This window comes from Patiria miniata, unplaced genomic scaffold, assembly GCF_015706575.1.
Source record: "Patiria miniata isolate m_02_andy unplaced genomic scaffold, ASM1570657v1 HiC_scaffold_15, whole genome shotgun sequence".
Lineage (NCBI taxonomy): Eukaryota > Metazoa > Echinodermata > Asteroidea > Valvatida > Asterinidae > Patiria > Patiria miniata.
Genome location: NW_024037053.1, coordinates 3,380,776 through 3,396,398, shown reverse-complemented (window position 1 = coordinate 3,396,398; position 15,623 = coordinate 3,380,776). Strand labels below are relative to the sequence as shown.

General features: G+C 41.1%; 2 protein-coding genes across 2 annotated transcripts; both read right to left on the bottom strand.

Moving 5' to 3' along the window:
• Window positions 1-1,158: 1,158 nt before the first annotated feature.
• LOC119722260 (doublesex and mab-3 related transcription factor 3, truncated-like) lies at window positions 1,159-6,401 on the bottom strand. The gene is made up of 3 exons (XM_038192300.1): window positions 6,078-6,401; window positions 5,114-5,632; window positions 1,159-2,012 (listed from the first exon to the last, which is right to left on the bottom strand). Exons 2-3 carry the CDS (start codon window positions 5,628-5,630, stop codon window positions 1,159-1,161), a joined length of 1,371 nt encoding a protein of 456 aa, XP_038048228.1. The 5' UTR covers window positions 5,631-5,632; window positions 6,078-6,401.
• A 4,261-nt stretch (window positions 6,402-10,662) lies between these two features.
• On the bottom strand, window positions 10,663-12,721 carry LOC119722454 (NADH dehydrogenase [ubiquinone] 1 alpha subcomplex subunit 7-like). The gene is made up of 4 exons (XM_038192582.1): window positions 12,594-12,721; window positions 12,220-12,272; window positions 11,752-11,901; window positions 10,663-11,300 (listed from the first exon to the last, which is right to left on the bottom strand). Exons 1-4 carry the CDS (start codon window positions 12,642-12,644, stop codon window positions 11,210-11,212), a joined length of 345 nt encoding a protein of 114 aa, XP_038048510.1. The 5' UTR covers window positions 12,645-12,721; the 3' UTR covers window positions 10,663-11,209.
• Window positions 12,722-15,623: the final 2,902 nt, after the last annotated feature.

Here is a 15,623-nt window from a genome sequence, read left to right as displayed (position 1 = left end):
GTACAGTCATTCTAATGCGCATGCGTCATGGTTGTAACTTTAACTCACCATAATTTAAGACGAGTTAAATTCACTGTAGGATTTCCTTAATAAAGAAAATCCTACAGAACCATGATTCAGAAAGAAGAAAGATAATTCAGGACGTGGCTAGTAATGGATTTATATCGTGTAGTTGGTGTTGTTATTCCAACGTGCATTACGTGTTTTCACGATCATTGTAATTATAACGTCCACGCCTTCTCAATAATACTCCTTTCCTTTCCAATTTGCTCATATTAGTATGAAATGTGATACTGCATATTGGCAGGATAAGATTGTAACTTTTTAACTTCGAAAACTATCGTGTTTTCGTAACTCACGGCGCGACGAATTGATTGTGTTTTTACCCCAGACACCGCAAACAAAAACAAACGCTAATGTAACGCACAGGCAGGCACCAGGCTATTCCTCATTTGCATACGTGTTCAAAAATTGTTCACATGCAAATGATCCAATACCAGGGTGAGAGAGCAGGTAGTAGTGGGAGCGTACTGCTCGACACCCTGGGAACGAGGTTGGTTCTTCTCAGATCCATCACAAACTCACAAAGTAGATTAATTTCATGGTGTTTCCACAAACTTACCTTGCCACTTTTTTCAACAATAAAAACCACCTCTGTCATGGGATATATTTCATTCATATTTAATCGGTCATTAATACACAAGACATCAAGCACGCCATTTTAATCTACAAACAAAACTACACGTATAATTATGTTAATGTGTATAATAAATAAGCTTATATAGAATAACTTTCTTAGTTCCATAACTGTTTGAGTTGCAAGAGTGGAGGGATACAGGTGGCATCCCTCCCCTCCGAGCCTCCCTCGCCCCCCCCCCCCAACACTCCCAGCTCGAAGCCGCAAATGCGGATTGGACTTGTGTAGGACGGAGTAGGAAAGTACAATCCATTCACAAATTTTATCTTTCATATTGAATTTGCCAAGCTTCGTTTCATGTGAGTTGTTTTAGGGAGAAATTGGATATGACTTTGTAAATTGAATAAAAGATGTAGACTTATCGATGGTTGGTGGATACCTCTTTGTATTGACATACTGACTGCACAGTACTCTTATTGTCGACCGAGTCATGATCGACATTTAAAGTTTCGATTCTTTCATTAGTTTATACCCATAATGGAGTCGACAGAAAACGATAACCGTTTCGTCGATACGGTTTTTACAAAGCGTTTGGTGAGACTCCCGTTCGTGGGGATTTCATTTGGGGTTGTATCGGCGAGATCGTTTCTGTCCCTATCGTTTCCTGGAGAGAAAGCTTGCGAGTATTCGTTTTCGCTCTCGACACTGCCGAAGCGGGATCGAGAATCGGGACCCCTGTCTCTCCTGCGTAAGGAGCTGAAGGCCGATACCGAGCCTTCTCCTCGAATACCATTAATCGAAGACTTAGGGGTGTCGGTCTCGGTCCGGTCAGATTGCGCTCCGTTCATTCTACCCTCGTCCTCTTTAAAGATCTTGCTCCTTGGGTACGACAGATACCATGGCAAACTGGGCGTGGTCTCAAGCCCCGCCCCTGTGGCAAAAAGTGGGCGTGGTGTGGGACCTTCCTGCGACGCAGCCGAGTAAGCACTGACGAGTTTCTCGATGGCCAAGCGGATATTACCGGCGCTGCACGTCAGCGCCGCGTCCAAAGCCGTCGCGCTGTGACTGGGGAACAGCCGGCGAAGAAACTGTCTGGTCTGGTCCGGCAAGTCGGTGTCACTTCCGGCCGGTGTCCGGAAATGTTGGTGGGGATGCTGACGGTCCACCAGGGGGTGAAGTCTGGACAGGCCGGCCTGGGCGGCGTACATTAGGCTCCACTGACACTCTCGCTGCAGCATGGTCGTCTCCAGATCCTTGTCGGCAAAGGCTCGCCGCTTACGCATGCGTTCGCTGACCGACGGAGGGAGAAAGATGACCGGCCGGGGAGGGGTGTTGGAGCTCGGTGCGGTCGATCGGCTTGGCTTGCTGCGGCAACCTATATGGATAAGACAAACATTCAGCTTAATAATACAGGGTTGTGTACACTTTTGTGCAATCAAGTATGCAAGAGTAAGGTTCGTTGTGTATGCTCTGACCGCCATTAGACGGATACTGACTGAAACGTCGAAGTGATACCTCTACTTCTCTGAACCACGATGCTGATTTTTAACTACACTCAACCAAAAAAGAAAGTTCCCCCGTACTGATTTTTTGTCTAACTCAAAAACTACTGGGCACATCTTGCTCAAAGTTAAAACTGATCAGTACAGAAATTCCTTAGCAATCCAGCCATACTCTTTGTGTGGCCAAAAACAGTGATAATGTGTACAAGATTATGCAATTTATGACAAATGGTACAAAAAAGTTGCACTTTTGTATACGTGCAAGGTGAGTGTGAACCACAATTTGCACGTATACCAAAGTGCAACTGTTTTCGGTATCATTTGTCATAAATTGCATATATCCGTACACATAATCACTGTTTTAGCCAAATAAATAGTATGGCTGGATTGTTAAGGAATGTATGTACCGATTAGTCGTTATTTGAGCGAGAGGTGCTCATTAGTTTTGAGTTAGACAAAAAAGTATTAAGGGGGATTTTCTTTTTTGGTTGAGTGAAGTCAAAATGGTGTGCTGCCAAACTTTCTCAGGGTTTTACACTGTGAAAACTTCAAATTTCAATTGGAAACTTTTGAGATTGGAAACTTTTGAGACTTTTGGCAGCAAACACTACGGCACTTTTAAATGAAAAACTTTTGGAAACGCTTGGTGGCAGCAAACACACCGGTCCTTTTGTATAGTTTGAGTCATTTTTAAGCTTGTGCGCATGTTCAGAAATGACGCAAACAATAGACAGAAAAGGACTGGTGTGTTTGCTGCCACCACGCGTCTCAAAAGTATCCCACTAAACTCTCCTTTTTAGGCTGATAAAAATAATGTCTGACAACGGCGATTTCCTATGGCAATAATTTTCTGCTTTATTGATACCAAAAATGATGGACAAATATCGCGTACTTAAAGACCGCGCTTCTAAAAATACCAAAATAACCACAGATTATATAAAGTTGCGGGACGGATCGACATGACTGACAAATGCACAACAAAGGCATGCCAAGAGCTCATCCTGTAAAACATCAAAAAACTACTTCGTATGTTGTGTCAAACAAGAGCTGCGGGCAAACAAAAATAACCACAGAGTTGGGATCGGTTGTCAAATCGCAACTTATATAGCAAAAACAAAGACGAGGAAAACTACGGGAACGGCGCAGCCACCAGCCCTGAGGCGGCCTAGCCAGGCGGTGCGTGCGCGACGTTGGACCCGGTGGGTGTTTTGCTCTGTACTTGGTGAACGACGGCATGCAGCGAGTTGGGGTCTCTCGCAGGGAATGAAGTGCATCATAATCGAGAAAGTAAACAGTGCTAGGGGGCTCTGTGAAATCCACACCACCCTTGATTGTGAATGGAGAACCAACACTGACGCGATACAGGCTGATTGGTTTTGACTCCCTGTTTTGTGAACTAAAATGTTGTAGACCTGTTTTTTTGGAGCGGGGCGGAGTCATTTTGATACGATTTTGATATGCGACTGAAACCCTGACAAATTTCAACAATATTGTATTTGATTTCATTCCGTTTAACTCATATGTACACTTGGGGTGTTTGTTTGTTTGTTTGTTTTTCTGTTAGTTTGTTTTTCTGTTCGTTTGTTTTTCTGTTTGTTTGTTTTTCTGTTTGTTTATTTGGAGAAATTTTGTTATTTACCGTGTTTCATGCCATAGGAGATTATCACTTTCTTAAACCCAGAAATTTACTCAAGAAGAATTGTTTAATAAAGAAGAACTTTAAAAATGGAGATGAAAATTCACACACGGTTAATTTGTGAAAGAGAAAAGTTACAGCATTTTGTAAAGTTGAATTGTGATTTGAAGAGATACTTATTTCAGTAAAAAAAATGGTGTTCCCACATCATACCTCGTCAACGGGATACGGAGGCCTTATTAGAAGTGCCATTTCAATTTCAATAATTGTCAATACTTAAACCGACAATCAATATTATTTCATAACACAAATTATGAACAGGTCGTTCAAACGAACATCTTATCGTTTCTTATTTCTTTGTCGGTGCATCATTAAAAAAAAACTACGAAATTTTCGATTGTGATCTATCTGTATGATAATTATTCGCATATTCCAACTTCACCATTTGGTGTATGTTCAATGGCTTTGTTGTTCTGTTATCTTCGTATTTTGTAAAAAGCATCGGTGCAGCTTCTTGCTTTCGTGTATTTGTTCCTGAGTTTCGTTGCCGGTTTTCTTAGCAGCCCGTTACAGCTCCGACGACATTTTTGAGAAAAGACGGACATGGACAAAATTTGTTTAGCACATTCTGCCATGAATAAGTGCTAAAATGGAAAAATTTTGCTTCTATAAAAAAGGTAACCGGCCAAATTGCCTCGCGAAAATTATGACGCTTTTGACTGTTTCCCGGCGGAATTATTTTAAAGCAATGGAATTTGCAAGGCATGTAGGTATGATATAACCATTGAATGGCCGCACCATAAAATTCGGTCTGACTTTACTTTTTTCTTATATCACCCTTCAACAACATCCAAAGTCAACTTCCTGAATGTTGCAGTTTATGCGTCTGTGGTGTGTTGTATTCGTATTTAATTTTGCAGTTACTCTCCAGATGTAAAAGAGTGAAAAGCCACTCTTTTAAAGAGCCATATGGTGGCAACTCTTTGTGGTTTTTTTGGTGTTTTTTCCCCCACTCTTTTAGGGTGAAGTTTGCATCTTTTTGAGTGGGTTTTCACTATGGCCCGTAGTGAAAACCACTCTAAAAGAATTCTCTCCTACAATTTTCAAAGAGCTATCTGGGGGACAACTTCGAGTGCTTTTTCACTCTTTTACATTTAGAGAGTATACCATGCAAGCAAGTCGAGAAAGCTGTTTTGAATGTCTTAATTTTAATCTCGTAAGTTCCCGGACAGTACTGAGTAAAAGACCATTGGCTCACTAAGTTAAGTCGGTGAAGGGCAATACTCAATGGTTAAGCTTTCCAAAGTTTATTTCCTGTAATAAAAGTACAAGACTGACCTTCCAGGATGTCCTTTGAGACAGAAGTCGTCCCATGTCCTGGTCCTTTAGGCAGGGTCACTTTACGCGTCCCTGCCGGCCCGCTAGACCCCTTCCCGGCTCCACACGCCACCTTCCGCGGAGGACCGGCCCCGCTGGCGGCACCCTCCTTACCGGGCGCAACCCGCTCGTCCTCGCCGGTCGCCTGGTGCCTGCGCAGGGCGACCTGGGCCGCCATGACACGCTGCCTCTCCACCACCAACTGGCAGTTGGTGCACTGGCAGTCCCGCCACCGGCAGTAGCGCTTGTGTCCCTTGAGGCAGGACACCACGCCGTGGTTGCGGCACCGGGCGCACTTCGGTGTGCGGAGCACCTTTCTTGTGGTCGGGGGGCGGGGAGGGGGGTTCATCGGAGCCGACTTTGTTCGAGTTTGGGAGCCAGGGTCTGAATCGGTACCTGGTGACGGAGACGAGATGTCAAGATCGGAATTGTCTTTACTGACGAGCATCGTCAATTTTGGGACCAAATAGCTGTTCATTTCTGCAAGTAAAGCAATAACACAATCACATTTTCATAACATTAATTTTGTTTTGTCAATTCGGCAACACGATCCTTTCCCACCGCACCCGTACTAAACTTCGTTTTCCAAACTCCACCTTTCCTGTTGGTTATCGTCAGTATGTCATCGCCCAGAAAAACTGACAGAACAATTTTGCTGCGCCTCAAAGATTTCAGTCTATTATCTCTGGTTGGTTCCTGATCTTGTTTATCCGCTACTCGATAAAAAAAAGTTTGGAATCTTTCATTATTATTATTTTTTTTTTTTTGCTTTTGCAAACATAAATTTCTCAACCAGATTTTACGACTCATCATAATAGCTGATTTCTAAGAATAAACGTCTGCTCTGAAAATAATGTTATTATTATAAAACTATTTTTGTTTTATTATAATACTAACTAGCAATTTCTCATTACCCATATCTTACCGGTGACGTGAACTGAGTAGTCCAGACTTCTCGTGCCTCAAGCAAGATCGAAAGAAAAAAATCTTGACAGAGTCTTCAAATCAAGACATCAACATCTCATAAAGATGCTATCTGTGACCACGACAGAGTGCCAGATGTGCAAAGTCGGCTGAAACCACTCATCCGATGTAAAGTCCCGATATACGGTGACGAAAGTACGGCAAAGCACGCTTGGTAGCTGCTCATCAGCGTGCCGGCGCTCCGGTGCGAATGACCGCAATCGCCGGTCGCTCTCCGGCGCGAGGTAGGGGAAGAAACTAGGCCAGCCCCCGGTGAGCGGTCCGTGTTATGATCTGGAGCTGACGTGTCTGAGCCTGATGAGACCTGACGGGAGACCAGGCGGGCGGGCCGGGTTGCTGCACTCCCTCGGCTTAGCTCGGCACTGTGGGTGTCTCGATGGTATACCTCTATAAATATAACATCACCAACCTTCATCCAAATGCTACAAGGGGACAGGGTTCAGCCAATCAAAAAGTCTTAGTCATAAGAATCGTCAATGTCTTGAGATGTCGATGTCTTGAGATGTCGATGTCTTGATTTTAAGACTCTGTCAAGAATCTTGCTAAGTGAGATATAGCACTCTTTGGATAGGAAACGAGGCCCAGAACTTATTAGAGTTTAATGTTTTTCGTTTAATTGTTTAATCGGTGTGATTCAAGATTGAAGGTAATAGAAAAATATGTCTTTCAATATGCTCAATCTTAGCTGAATGTTGTGGAAGTTTTGATAACATCTTTCTTGACGAAACACCAATTCACGTATTCGCTTTATGGAAAGTAATAGTATCAATATAATGTTAAACACAGAAATTGGCGGTGTCGGGATTCGAACTCTAGACCTTCTGAATCGGTATTCAGGCGCTCTACTGACCGAACAGTCCAGCCGGCCTTTTTGCGATTCGCCGAATCGTCATTGCCCTTAATTACACAAGGTGTCAGTCACACAAGTAATAAAGGTAATTAATATGCTCTGTGGATGATTGATGGAAGCGTCCTGGGTTCGACTCGAACGCGAGCAAGCTTGTGTATTTTTTTCTCTCAAGATCTAGGACAGCGGTAAAACAGTAAAGTTACCTATAAAATTAGCTCGATAATGGACAAAACCCAATGTTACACTCGGATCAGATTGACCCGGAATCTGAATCCAAATTTGCCCAGTCCTTTTCCGGGTCAAAAATGACCCCGTTTGTGTTCAAAAATGACATGTTTCTAGGTCATATTGACCCACAAAAGTGTCATTTTTGACCCGGAAAAAGACTGGGCAAATTTGGAATCTGATTCTAGGTCAATCTGACCCGGGAGTTTTATGAGTGTACAACTTAGATTTTTGCAGGTTCAACATACATTAATGATGCCAGACAAGAACAAACCTAGGGCTCCAAATAGACCATTACCATATTGCAGCCATTTGATTTTTTTCCCCATTCACATCAGTGTAACCAAAGCGAGACTGGAAGGAAAAATAGTCTGGTTCCTTTTTGCACAAAAATATCATCATTCAGTACTGTTATTGGATACCGGGAACACGACTGAAATGGTGACAGCATGATAAAGGTATATACGGGTGGAGCGAGTGCATGTCAGCCAAGCGCTATAATCTTATAGTAACGCTTTCCATACAGATGATCAATATAATTAATGTGAGGCGTTCGGGCAAAATGAAACGGACTTGGACACAGGCCATAAAAAAATGCAAAAAAAACCTAATAAGGGTGATTTTTTTTCAATGTTCAAATTTATTGATATTTGTAATCTTTGATCTACTGACACATATTTTGAAGAAATAGTATACAAATCGTGAAATAAAAAAGTGTATATGAGGAAAAGCAATTGCCATCTTTCATTTTCACGACTATACAAAACTCAAAACTGTAAAGGCCTTTTTCTCAGTATTTTACTTTTTTGACCTGTCCATAAATGTAAACTTTAAACAGCCACAACTTGTCAACGGAATGTCCGATTGAAGTGCAACAAACAGGATTGTAAGGCGACTTTTATTCTCTTTCCTAATACCAGCAAACCCTCATTTCGACCACTGCCCAGTTCTGTCTCATTTTGCAGGAACGCATTTAAGATCAAATACATGTATTCCTTTCGAAGTCGATTTGACCAAGACGAAATGTTTATCTTCATGAACAAAGTTTACCTTTATTGCAATTTCTGTTCCCATATTTTACGGATGTCACCGAGATTTAGTTTCCCAAATAGGATTTAACCTAAAAACACCCTTTTCAATTCAAGGCTTGTGAAATTATACCTCTACTCTGGACAAAACATTTGAGCAAGTTGTCTTGTAGCCGAGTACATTTTTGCACCTGAAATTCGATCCCGGATAACAAGTTTGCAGACATCATTTTCTTCCTTTTGAAGTCCGTATACGAGTCTCAAAAATCTGTTGTTTGTGTATGCACCGGGAGGCCCCGGCCGGTTGGAACCCGAGTCCCGGTGAAATCTGGGCCCGAGATATTACATGACAATCGAGAGTATAATGTGACCGAAGATACGCGTCATTATTGCGAGAATTATGAAATGAGAGGGCCATTTCAATTACCAGGGTCCTGACAGCCGCTGAGCGACGCTTGACGGCAAACAGGCTCCAAAACATGGCTCCTGCGAAGTTTCGTTCGCACGAATTTAGTGTCGATATTAATTTTTTTAGCAGAGAACTCACCAAACTCTATTGAGCACATAAATTAAGTGAGTGTCTCACATTTCCTGCATTATTCTGTTGCATGCAACAACCGAAATGAAATGTCAAGAAAACACAGTTGTGAATGTCTATACGCCCGAGGACAATGCTTTGCAACAAAAGTGCTCAAATATACTGAGCTGAAACTTCAAGTAACCTGTTGCAGTTTCAGCTCAATGGGTACTATACAGTTTTACTAAGCAGAGAAATGTTAGCACAAGTATTGGGGTCTCATGGCTGTATTCCTTTTCTAACGCATACACGCACAAAAACTGTACCTGGGAGTAATATTTAAACCACCATCAACGATTGTTTTCAAGTTCCGAATGATGCCTTTTCAGGGGGATACGTTTCCGGGTGATATCGATTTTCCAACAAGCCTTTAGTCAAACCCAATCAACTTCGGACAAAGAAAAACGCGATTTTTCCAAATTCGTTCTCACCCAAAATGCGGTCCTAATTTGCCCTTTCCCACCAGTAACACGTTGTGTGCGCATGTGCAGTTGTATAAGATGTCCAACTTGGCCCATTGACAAAAGAGATAAAGTTCTTATCAAGAATGATTATATATCAAACCCATTTTTCCAGCTGTCGATGAGACATGCGAGGTCTCTGATAGTTCTGTCGACGATAACCGCTATTAAAATGCTATTATCGTGTCACCTGAAACTTCTCTTCTAAAACCAAAGACGATATACGTGAACATTTTCATGTCCATAAAAGGGAAAAAGGGTCTACTACAACTAAAACAGGTTCTAGTTTTAGCCGGGAATTTTCTAACAGGCTTTTAATTGGTGCAGACGAGAGGGCCTAAGTACCAGTGCAAATTACCGTGATTGCCACAGCTGCCCTGCGCCAAAACAACCTCACGCGCGGCGCAGCGGTGCGCGGCGCGTAAAGCCGTGCTCAGCTTTCAGCTCGGGGTTTATGTTACGACTGGTATGAAGGTTACTGGATTACATGTATTTAGAAGAATACAATCTTGTGCTGTAGCTGGCATCCCGAACTGAACAGTGAAAGTGATGCTCAACCACAAACAAACTTTGGGTGTTTCTTCCCGACGTGTTCCTGCTTGTTTTGAGGGCAGAGCGTGTAGTTGGAACCGAAAAAAAGTGTCCAAAACTTTACAGCACTAAGAGAGTTCACACCCGAAATATTCAAATAAATAATCCGTGAAAACCGACGATAAAAAAGCAAAAACATGTTTGGTTTGTGTTTAAGTACCACCATTATTCATCCGTTAAGTTGTCAGTTGTATTTTACCAAAGCTCGCAAAAACACAGCCTCTCTACATGTGTTTTATACCCCAAAATCTGGGGCATTGAATTCGTGGTCTGCGGGTAAAGCTGCAGGTTGTGGGTTTGAGTCCAACCTGGGTCATGGTGCGTGTGCCCTTGGGCAAGGCACTTTGTCACTCATTGCTTCTCTCCACCTAGGAGTAAATGGGTACCTGTGAGGGCAGAGATGGTTATTGTGATTGAATTAGCTTCCGTGCGCCTTACAGGCTGTATCGAGCTGTATACTCCCCAGGGAGCTGAGATGGTATTTGGTGTTTAATTGGACCAATGATTAGGGGTAATAATAATGTAAAGCGCTTTGATCTTAGTTAAAAGTGCCATATAAGAACCCGTTTTTATTATTTACTAAAATGGTTCGTTTCTTCTGTGTAGGCTCCATGAGCTACCTAGCGCTTTGAGGAGTTTCCTTCTTACTTACCCCCCCCCAAAAAAAATTGCATTCATTACAATATAATGTATTTGTCGTGCTCCAATATAACATTTCTATTTACAGTAGACCATGCAAACAAAAGAAATTGAAAAATGCAAGTAAACCATAACTTGAAATCTGCTTCAGAAAACCTTTATTCACACTGAACTATTACTTGGAGATCTGACAATGCTTGGACACACACAACTTTATCTGTCTCCTATCGATTGCAAACTGTTAATATTAAACTGAAACAATATTACGGTCAACAAAAATGTTGAGAAGAGTGGGGTTTGAACCTACGACCTCCAGATAACCGTACATGCACTGTGCCGAATGAGCATTTCAGATTTGTGTTGACAGTCTCACAAATTGTCATTTTCTTTGTTCTTTATGGGCAGTGTTCAAAACAAACAGTCAAAAGGACTCAAATATCAGCAATCAAGCAAAACTGGAATAGACAATCAGGGCTCGCTCAGAGAGAACACCCCAAATTTTGTTTGTTGGTTACTTTGTTTGTTTGTGTTAGTTGTTGGGTTGTTTATTTTTGCTATTACATGCATAAATCATCTAGTACACCAAAAAAGGCAACTAATTGTAAATGATGTGTTGAGATCAAAATAATAATTAAACGTTATATCTTTTTGTGATTTTTGTTCTTTCTAAAATCTATTTACAAACTAAGCGTCGTCCGTTGATCACTTGAGGTAGGGTTCGTCAGGTGATATTTCCCACGTTGGCATGGTGCCAGGGGTGACTGGTTTACGGACGGCAGGGACTTCTGATGAACTGTGGAAAGATAACAGAAAAAATGTTTAAAAAAAAACAGACTGTTTGGGAATTCACTCTCACACTGCATTTTGCTTAAACTTTAGTGACCATGCTTTAATCAGAGTAAAGTACTGTGTATCTTGAGCATTTCCTTTAAGTAGGGGTGTGCATTTACTAGTAGTACAGAAACCAGGTAACCGATTAAAGGACAAAAACAGCCCTACTTTAAAGGGCCAATTACTGTATTTTTTTCCTTCGAATACTCAAATGTCACTTAACCCTATCCTCACCTAAATCTACAAAATACTACTAGTAGTTATGGTGACTAGGGAGTTATGTACCAATATTTTTTTCAATTTTGTAGTCAGAAAAATAGGAATTTCCAAGCTGCACAACACTAACAAGGCACTCCAACAGGATATTTAGGACTCAGGAGGAAGAAAAAAATATTGTTGTTAAGTCGACTCACCCCTCGGTGGGCTTTGGCTCGGCAAGTCGCTTCACGCTCGAGTAGACTAAAGTTGCTGGTTTGGACTCTCTCCGGCCGTCTCTTGAGCAGTAGTAATTAGCCGAGAGTTTGTGGGAGACGCCATCCGGAAGATTGGGTTCAGGAATGGTCCTTATTTGAAGAAAAAAAAAAGAAGTGATTCAAAATAAGACTGAGTTAAATTAATGTTGATTTAATGACTCACAGTCACACATTAAAATTAAAAGAACATTCCTTTGTCCTTTACAGCATAGCACACCATCACCGTTGCCACAGTCTAGGGCTAGGCGTATAGATCATTTTAAATACAGCAAAACATTACTGAAAATATATAGATTTATTAATTATTATAGCCTAGGCCTGTGCCTGCCCTAGGCCTGTGCCTGTGCGGGGAAAAAAAATCACCCAAATAAATTCGGGAAAATCAAAACTAAAGTTTGCATGATTTACCTCGGAGCTACTTCTGGGGCATAGCGAAGCTGTAGCTTGCCCTGGAGATTCCTCTGCAAAGAAATGTAATTATGGATAATGATTAAAATAATAAATCTAAGGAAATTTGTCAAAAAAAATCTTTAAAATTATTTTTATTTTATGTTATGAGCATGTTCCCTTTGCCATGCATGGCAAATCCAATGATAACTGCATCTCTCACACTTAGGCACCAGTCTATTTTCCAACTAGTGTCTGTAAAAAAGTCAAACGCAAGTGTGAAATTCAGCTATATAAACAATACCAATACATGTGAAAATGGCATATAAATGTCGTCCATTCTATTCCCCATACCCGAAATAAGTAAAATCATTAATTAAGCGATATTTACGTACCCCCGACAAGAAATTTCGGAGAGCTTGGATGATCGGCGAAGCAGTCGCCATTTTTATTTATGATGCGCTGGTAATCGACACGAAAAAACAATAATGCACGTTAACCTGGCACTCGTTTCTGATTTCGACATCGCATACCAGCGAAAGTACTGAAATTTGACAATTTTTTTAAAAATAACTTTCTTACCTAAGCAAAATTTTACTATAAAATCCAAAGCAAAAATAACACGTAAACAAAATTATTTTTTTGTCTTCTTGAGCAAATATTGCGTACAAAATGAATCTTTGTTTTATCTTGCACTTTTAAAAATAGTGAAAGAGGACGGCCTCTTTGATATTTCACTCGCCAGTGAACGCAAAAATGGACAAGCCAGTCAAACTTGCAAAGGTAAAATTTCGCCTTTGTAAAATATGTTGTCCCCTTAAACGTATAAATATTAAATATTAGAATAACCAAGTCTTATAAATGTCTGTGTACACGTATATTTTGAACAGTAAATGTGAATATTATCGTCCCAAAGTTCGACACAGATCACGGAGACGTCGTACGGTTTGAGCACACGTGCGTAGGATGACCGCTGAGGGCGCTGTTTTCAGCAAAGATTATTCTGAGGGCTAGGGGCCGGGGAGGGATAGGGCACACAAGGTCTGCAAGCTGAAAAAAATTGTTATATCACCATCTGGTAGCGCCAGTATCACAACTCCAGTTGTACCACTTATGATAATTTATGTTTTTCCTTTGAATCAGGTTCTCTTTATCTTTTCCCCTTGAATTAAAATTATCTCAACGATAAACTCAGAGAAGAAAAATAGCCGATGAAAATGAGCAGCGACGACGTGGATATCGAACCAGGGCCTACTTTGTATTCATAGCTCATCTCGCTATCCACTAGGCTACTGTGGTAGCTCGACGACAACCATCATGACCGTTCTTAAAAATGCATTAATGTAACGGGTAGACTAAATAACAACAATGCATTGTTCTGTTTTCATGAATAAACATACTGGCCTGTTAATGTACGAATAAATTATCGTAAGTGGTACCACTGGAGTTGTGATACTGGCCCTACCATTTTAACTGATTGACTTGCAATCAAGCACAATTTAGATTTTGAAGCAAATCTTGACTGACGGGACAAAATGTAGATATTTATATTGAAGCACATGCAAGGCCTTTCCTTTACTGTATTGAAACTAAACTAAACGGGATAAACATGACCAATTTAATAGTCAAATCTCTCAAGAAAGCAACCTTCATCATTAGTTTACAATATAAATCTGTATTTCACCAGGTGACCAAGGTCCTTGGCCGTACTGGCTCCCAGGGTCAGTGTACCCAGGTCAGGGTGGAGTTTCTGGACGACTCCAACCGTTCAATCATCCGCAACGTGAAGGGGCCGGTGCGTGACGGCGACATCCTGACGCTGCTAGAGTCTGAGAGAGAAGCGCGACGACTGAGGTAGAGGGCAGCAAGCGCAATGGCAATTCATCCGTTCATAGTAAGTAACAATAAGGAAAGGGAATGTGTCGGCCTTTCTGCAAAATTTTTAGACATTTGTCTGAATTTCTGAAATCAGGCAGTGTGTGACAGACTGAGTGCTAGTACAAAGTGTAAAATTCGTACAAAAGGTCTCTGATATTTTTTTAATCTGTTTGCCGATACTGATTTAATTTCTCCTGTGTCATGTTGCCTTTCGGTAATGCACCTGTAAATTATAAGACGGACCCCATGAAACCCCCCCCCCCCCCCCCAGTGTGTTGGGTCAAGAGTGATTCATGTTCGACATGGCTGTGACGCAGGGTTTTGTCATGTCATGATTTGGTGTGGCTTACTATTTATAGGGTGCGACACTTTTCGTCAGCTACCAAGGTTCATTACAACTTGTTAAATGGTAGGTCAAAAATGTTGCTAAATAGTGTCAAAAAGTATACATGTGGTCCGTCACTGCCCTGACGTAGGGCGTGTAGAGATTCCACAAAAGGTCAACGCAATCTTTGACAATGACGCACCATTCCCGGGGGTCATAGGTGCGTCATACAATTGGTAGGTGCATAACGTCGGACTTTGGGGAAAAGTACTTCACTACAACACAAGAACGTCTTGAAGTTGAGAATTTTCGCAACCATCAAGCCTTCTTTTAACTGATCAAACCTTCTAATATATATCTTGCCATTGTTCTTTTCTCTTTCACTTCAGATAGAAAAAAACTAACTCGCCATCCTCCACCACACCCTTGGGCTGGATAGAATGCAAATGGCGTTTCACGGCAACGATACAATTCAAAAGATGATTCTACCAGGCGTGTAAAAATCTGAAGCTGTGATTCCAACACTGGCGGATATCTTAGGGAAAACCACAACAATAACTGCTCTAGGAACTTGACTGTGCAACACATCTTCAGAGGAAAATCAAAAAGTCTGATTTTAAGACTCTTTTTTAGCAATTTGGACCCAGAAATCTGCTCTTTTCTTTATCAGTTGACAGTGTTTACTCATGAAAGGCATGTGAAAAACAAAACTTCATAATAAAACAATGTGAATGCCATTGTTATTAAATGCAATGTTTTCCTGTGTCCTTTGTCTTGTCCAGGTTCATGTATAACAAAGATTGAACAATACTTTCTACTTCCAACTATGAAGTTAATTTCATTATTAACCCTAGATTTGCATATTTGTTAGGAGTCTTCCTAGAAAGTCAAAATTGAACACATGTAACACTTCAATATAAAATCCAGTGGCACACTTTGTACTTGAACAAAATATCAGAAATCTAGGCCTATGGACTTTTTTGATTGAAAAAAGGAATTTGCTTGACTTATGTTGGGAAGATTCATTTTACTTGTACATGTACTTGGGAATTTGATGATACTACTAACGCCTCGAATGTGGGTCATGATTGGGGAGTTCATTATCATTTGGGTAATTGAAGAGATATGGCAATGAACCTCTGGTCTGGACTTGGGGCTTCCAATTCTAGGCATTTTTTTATGCAATTGGGCTCGAAAGTGGCGCTATTTTGCCATGTTGTGG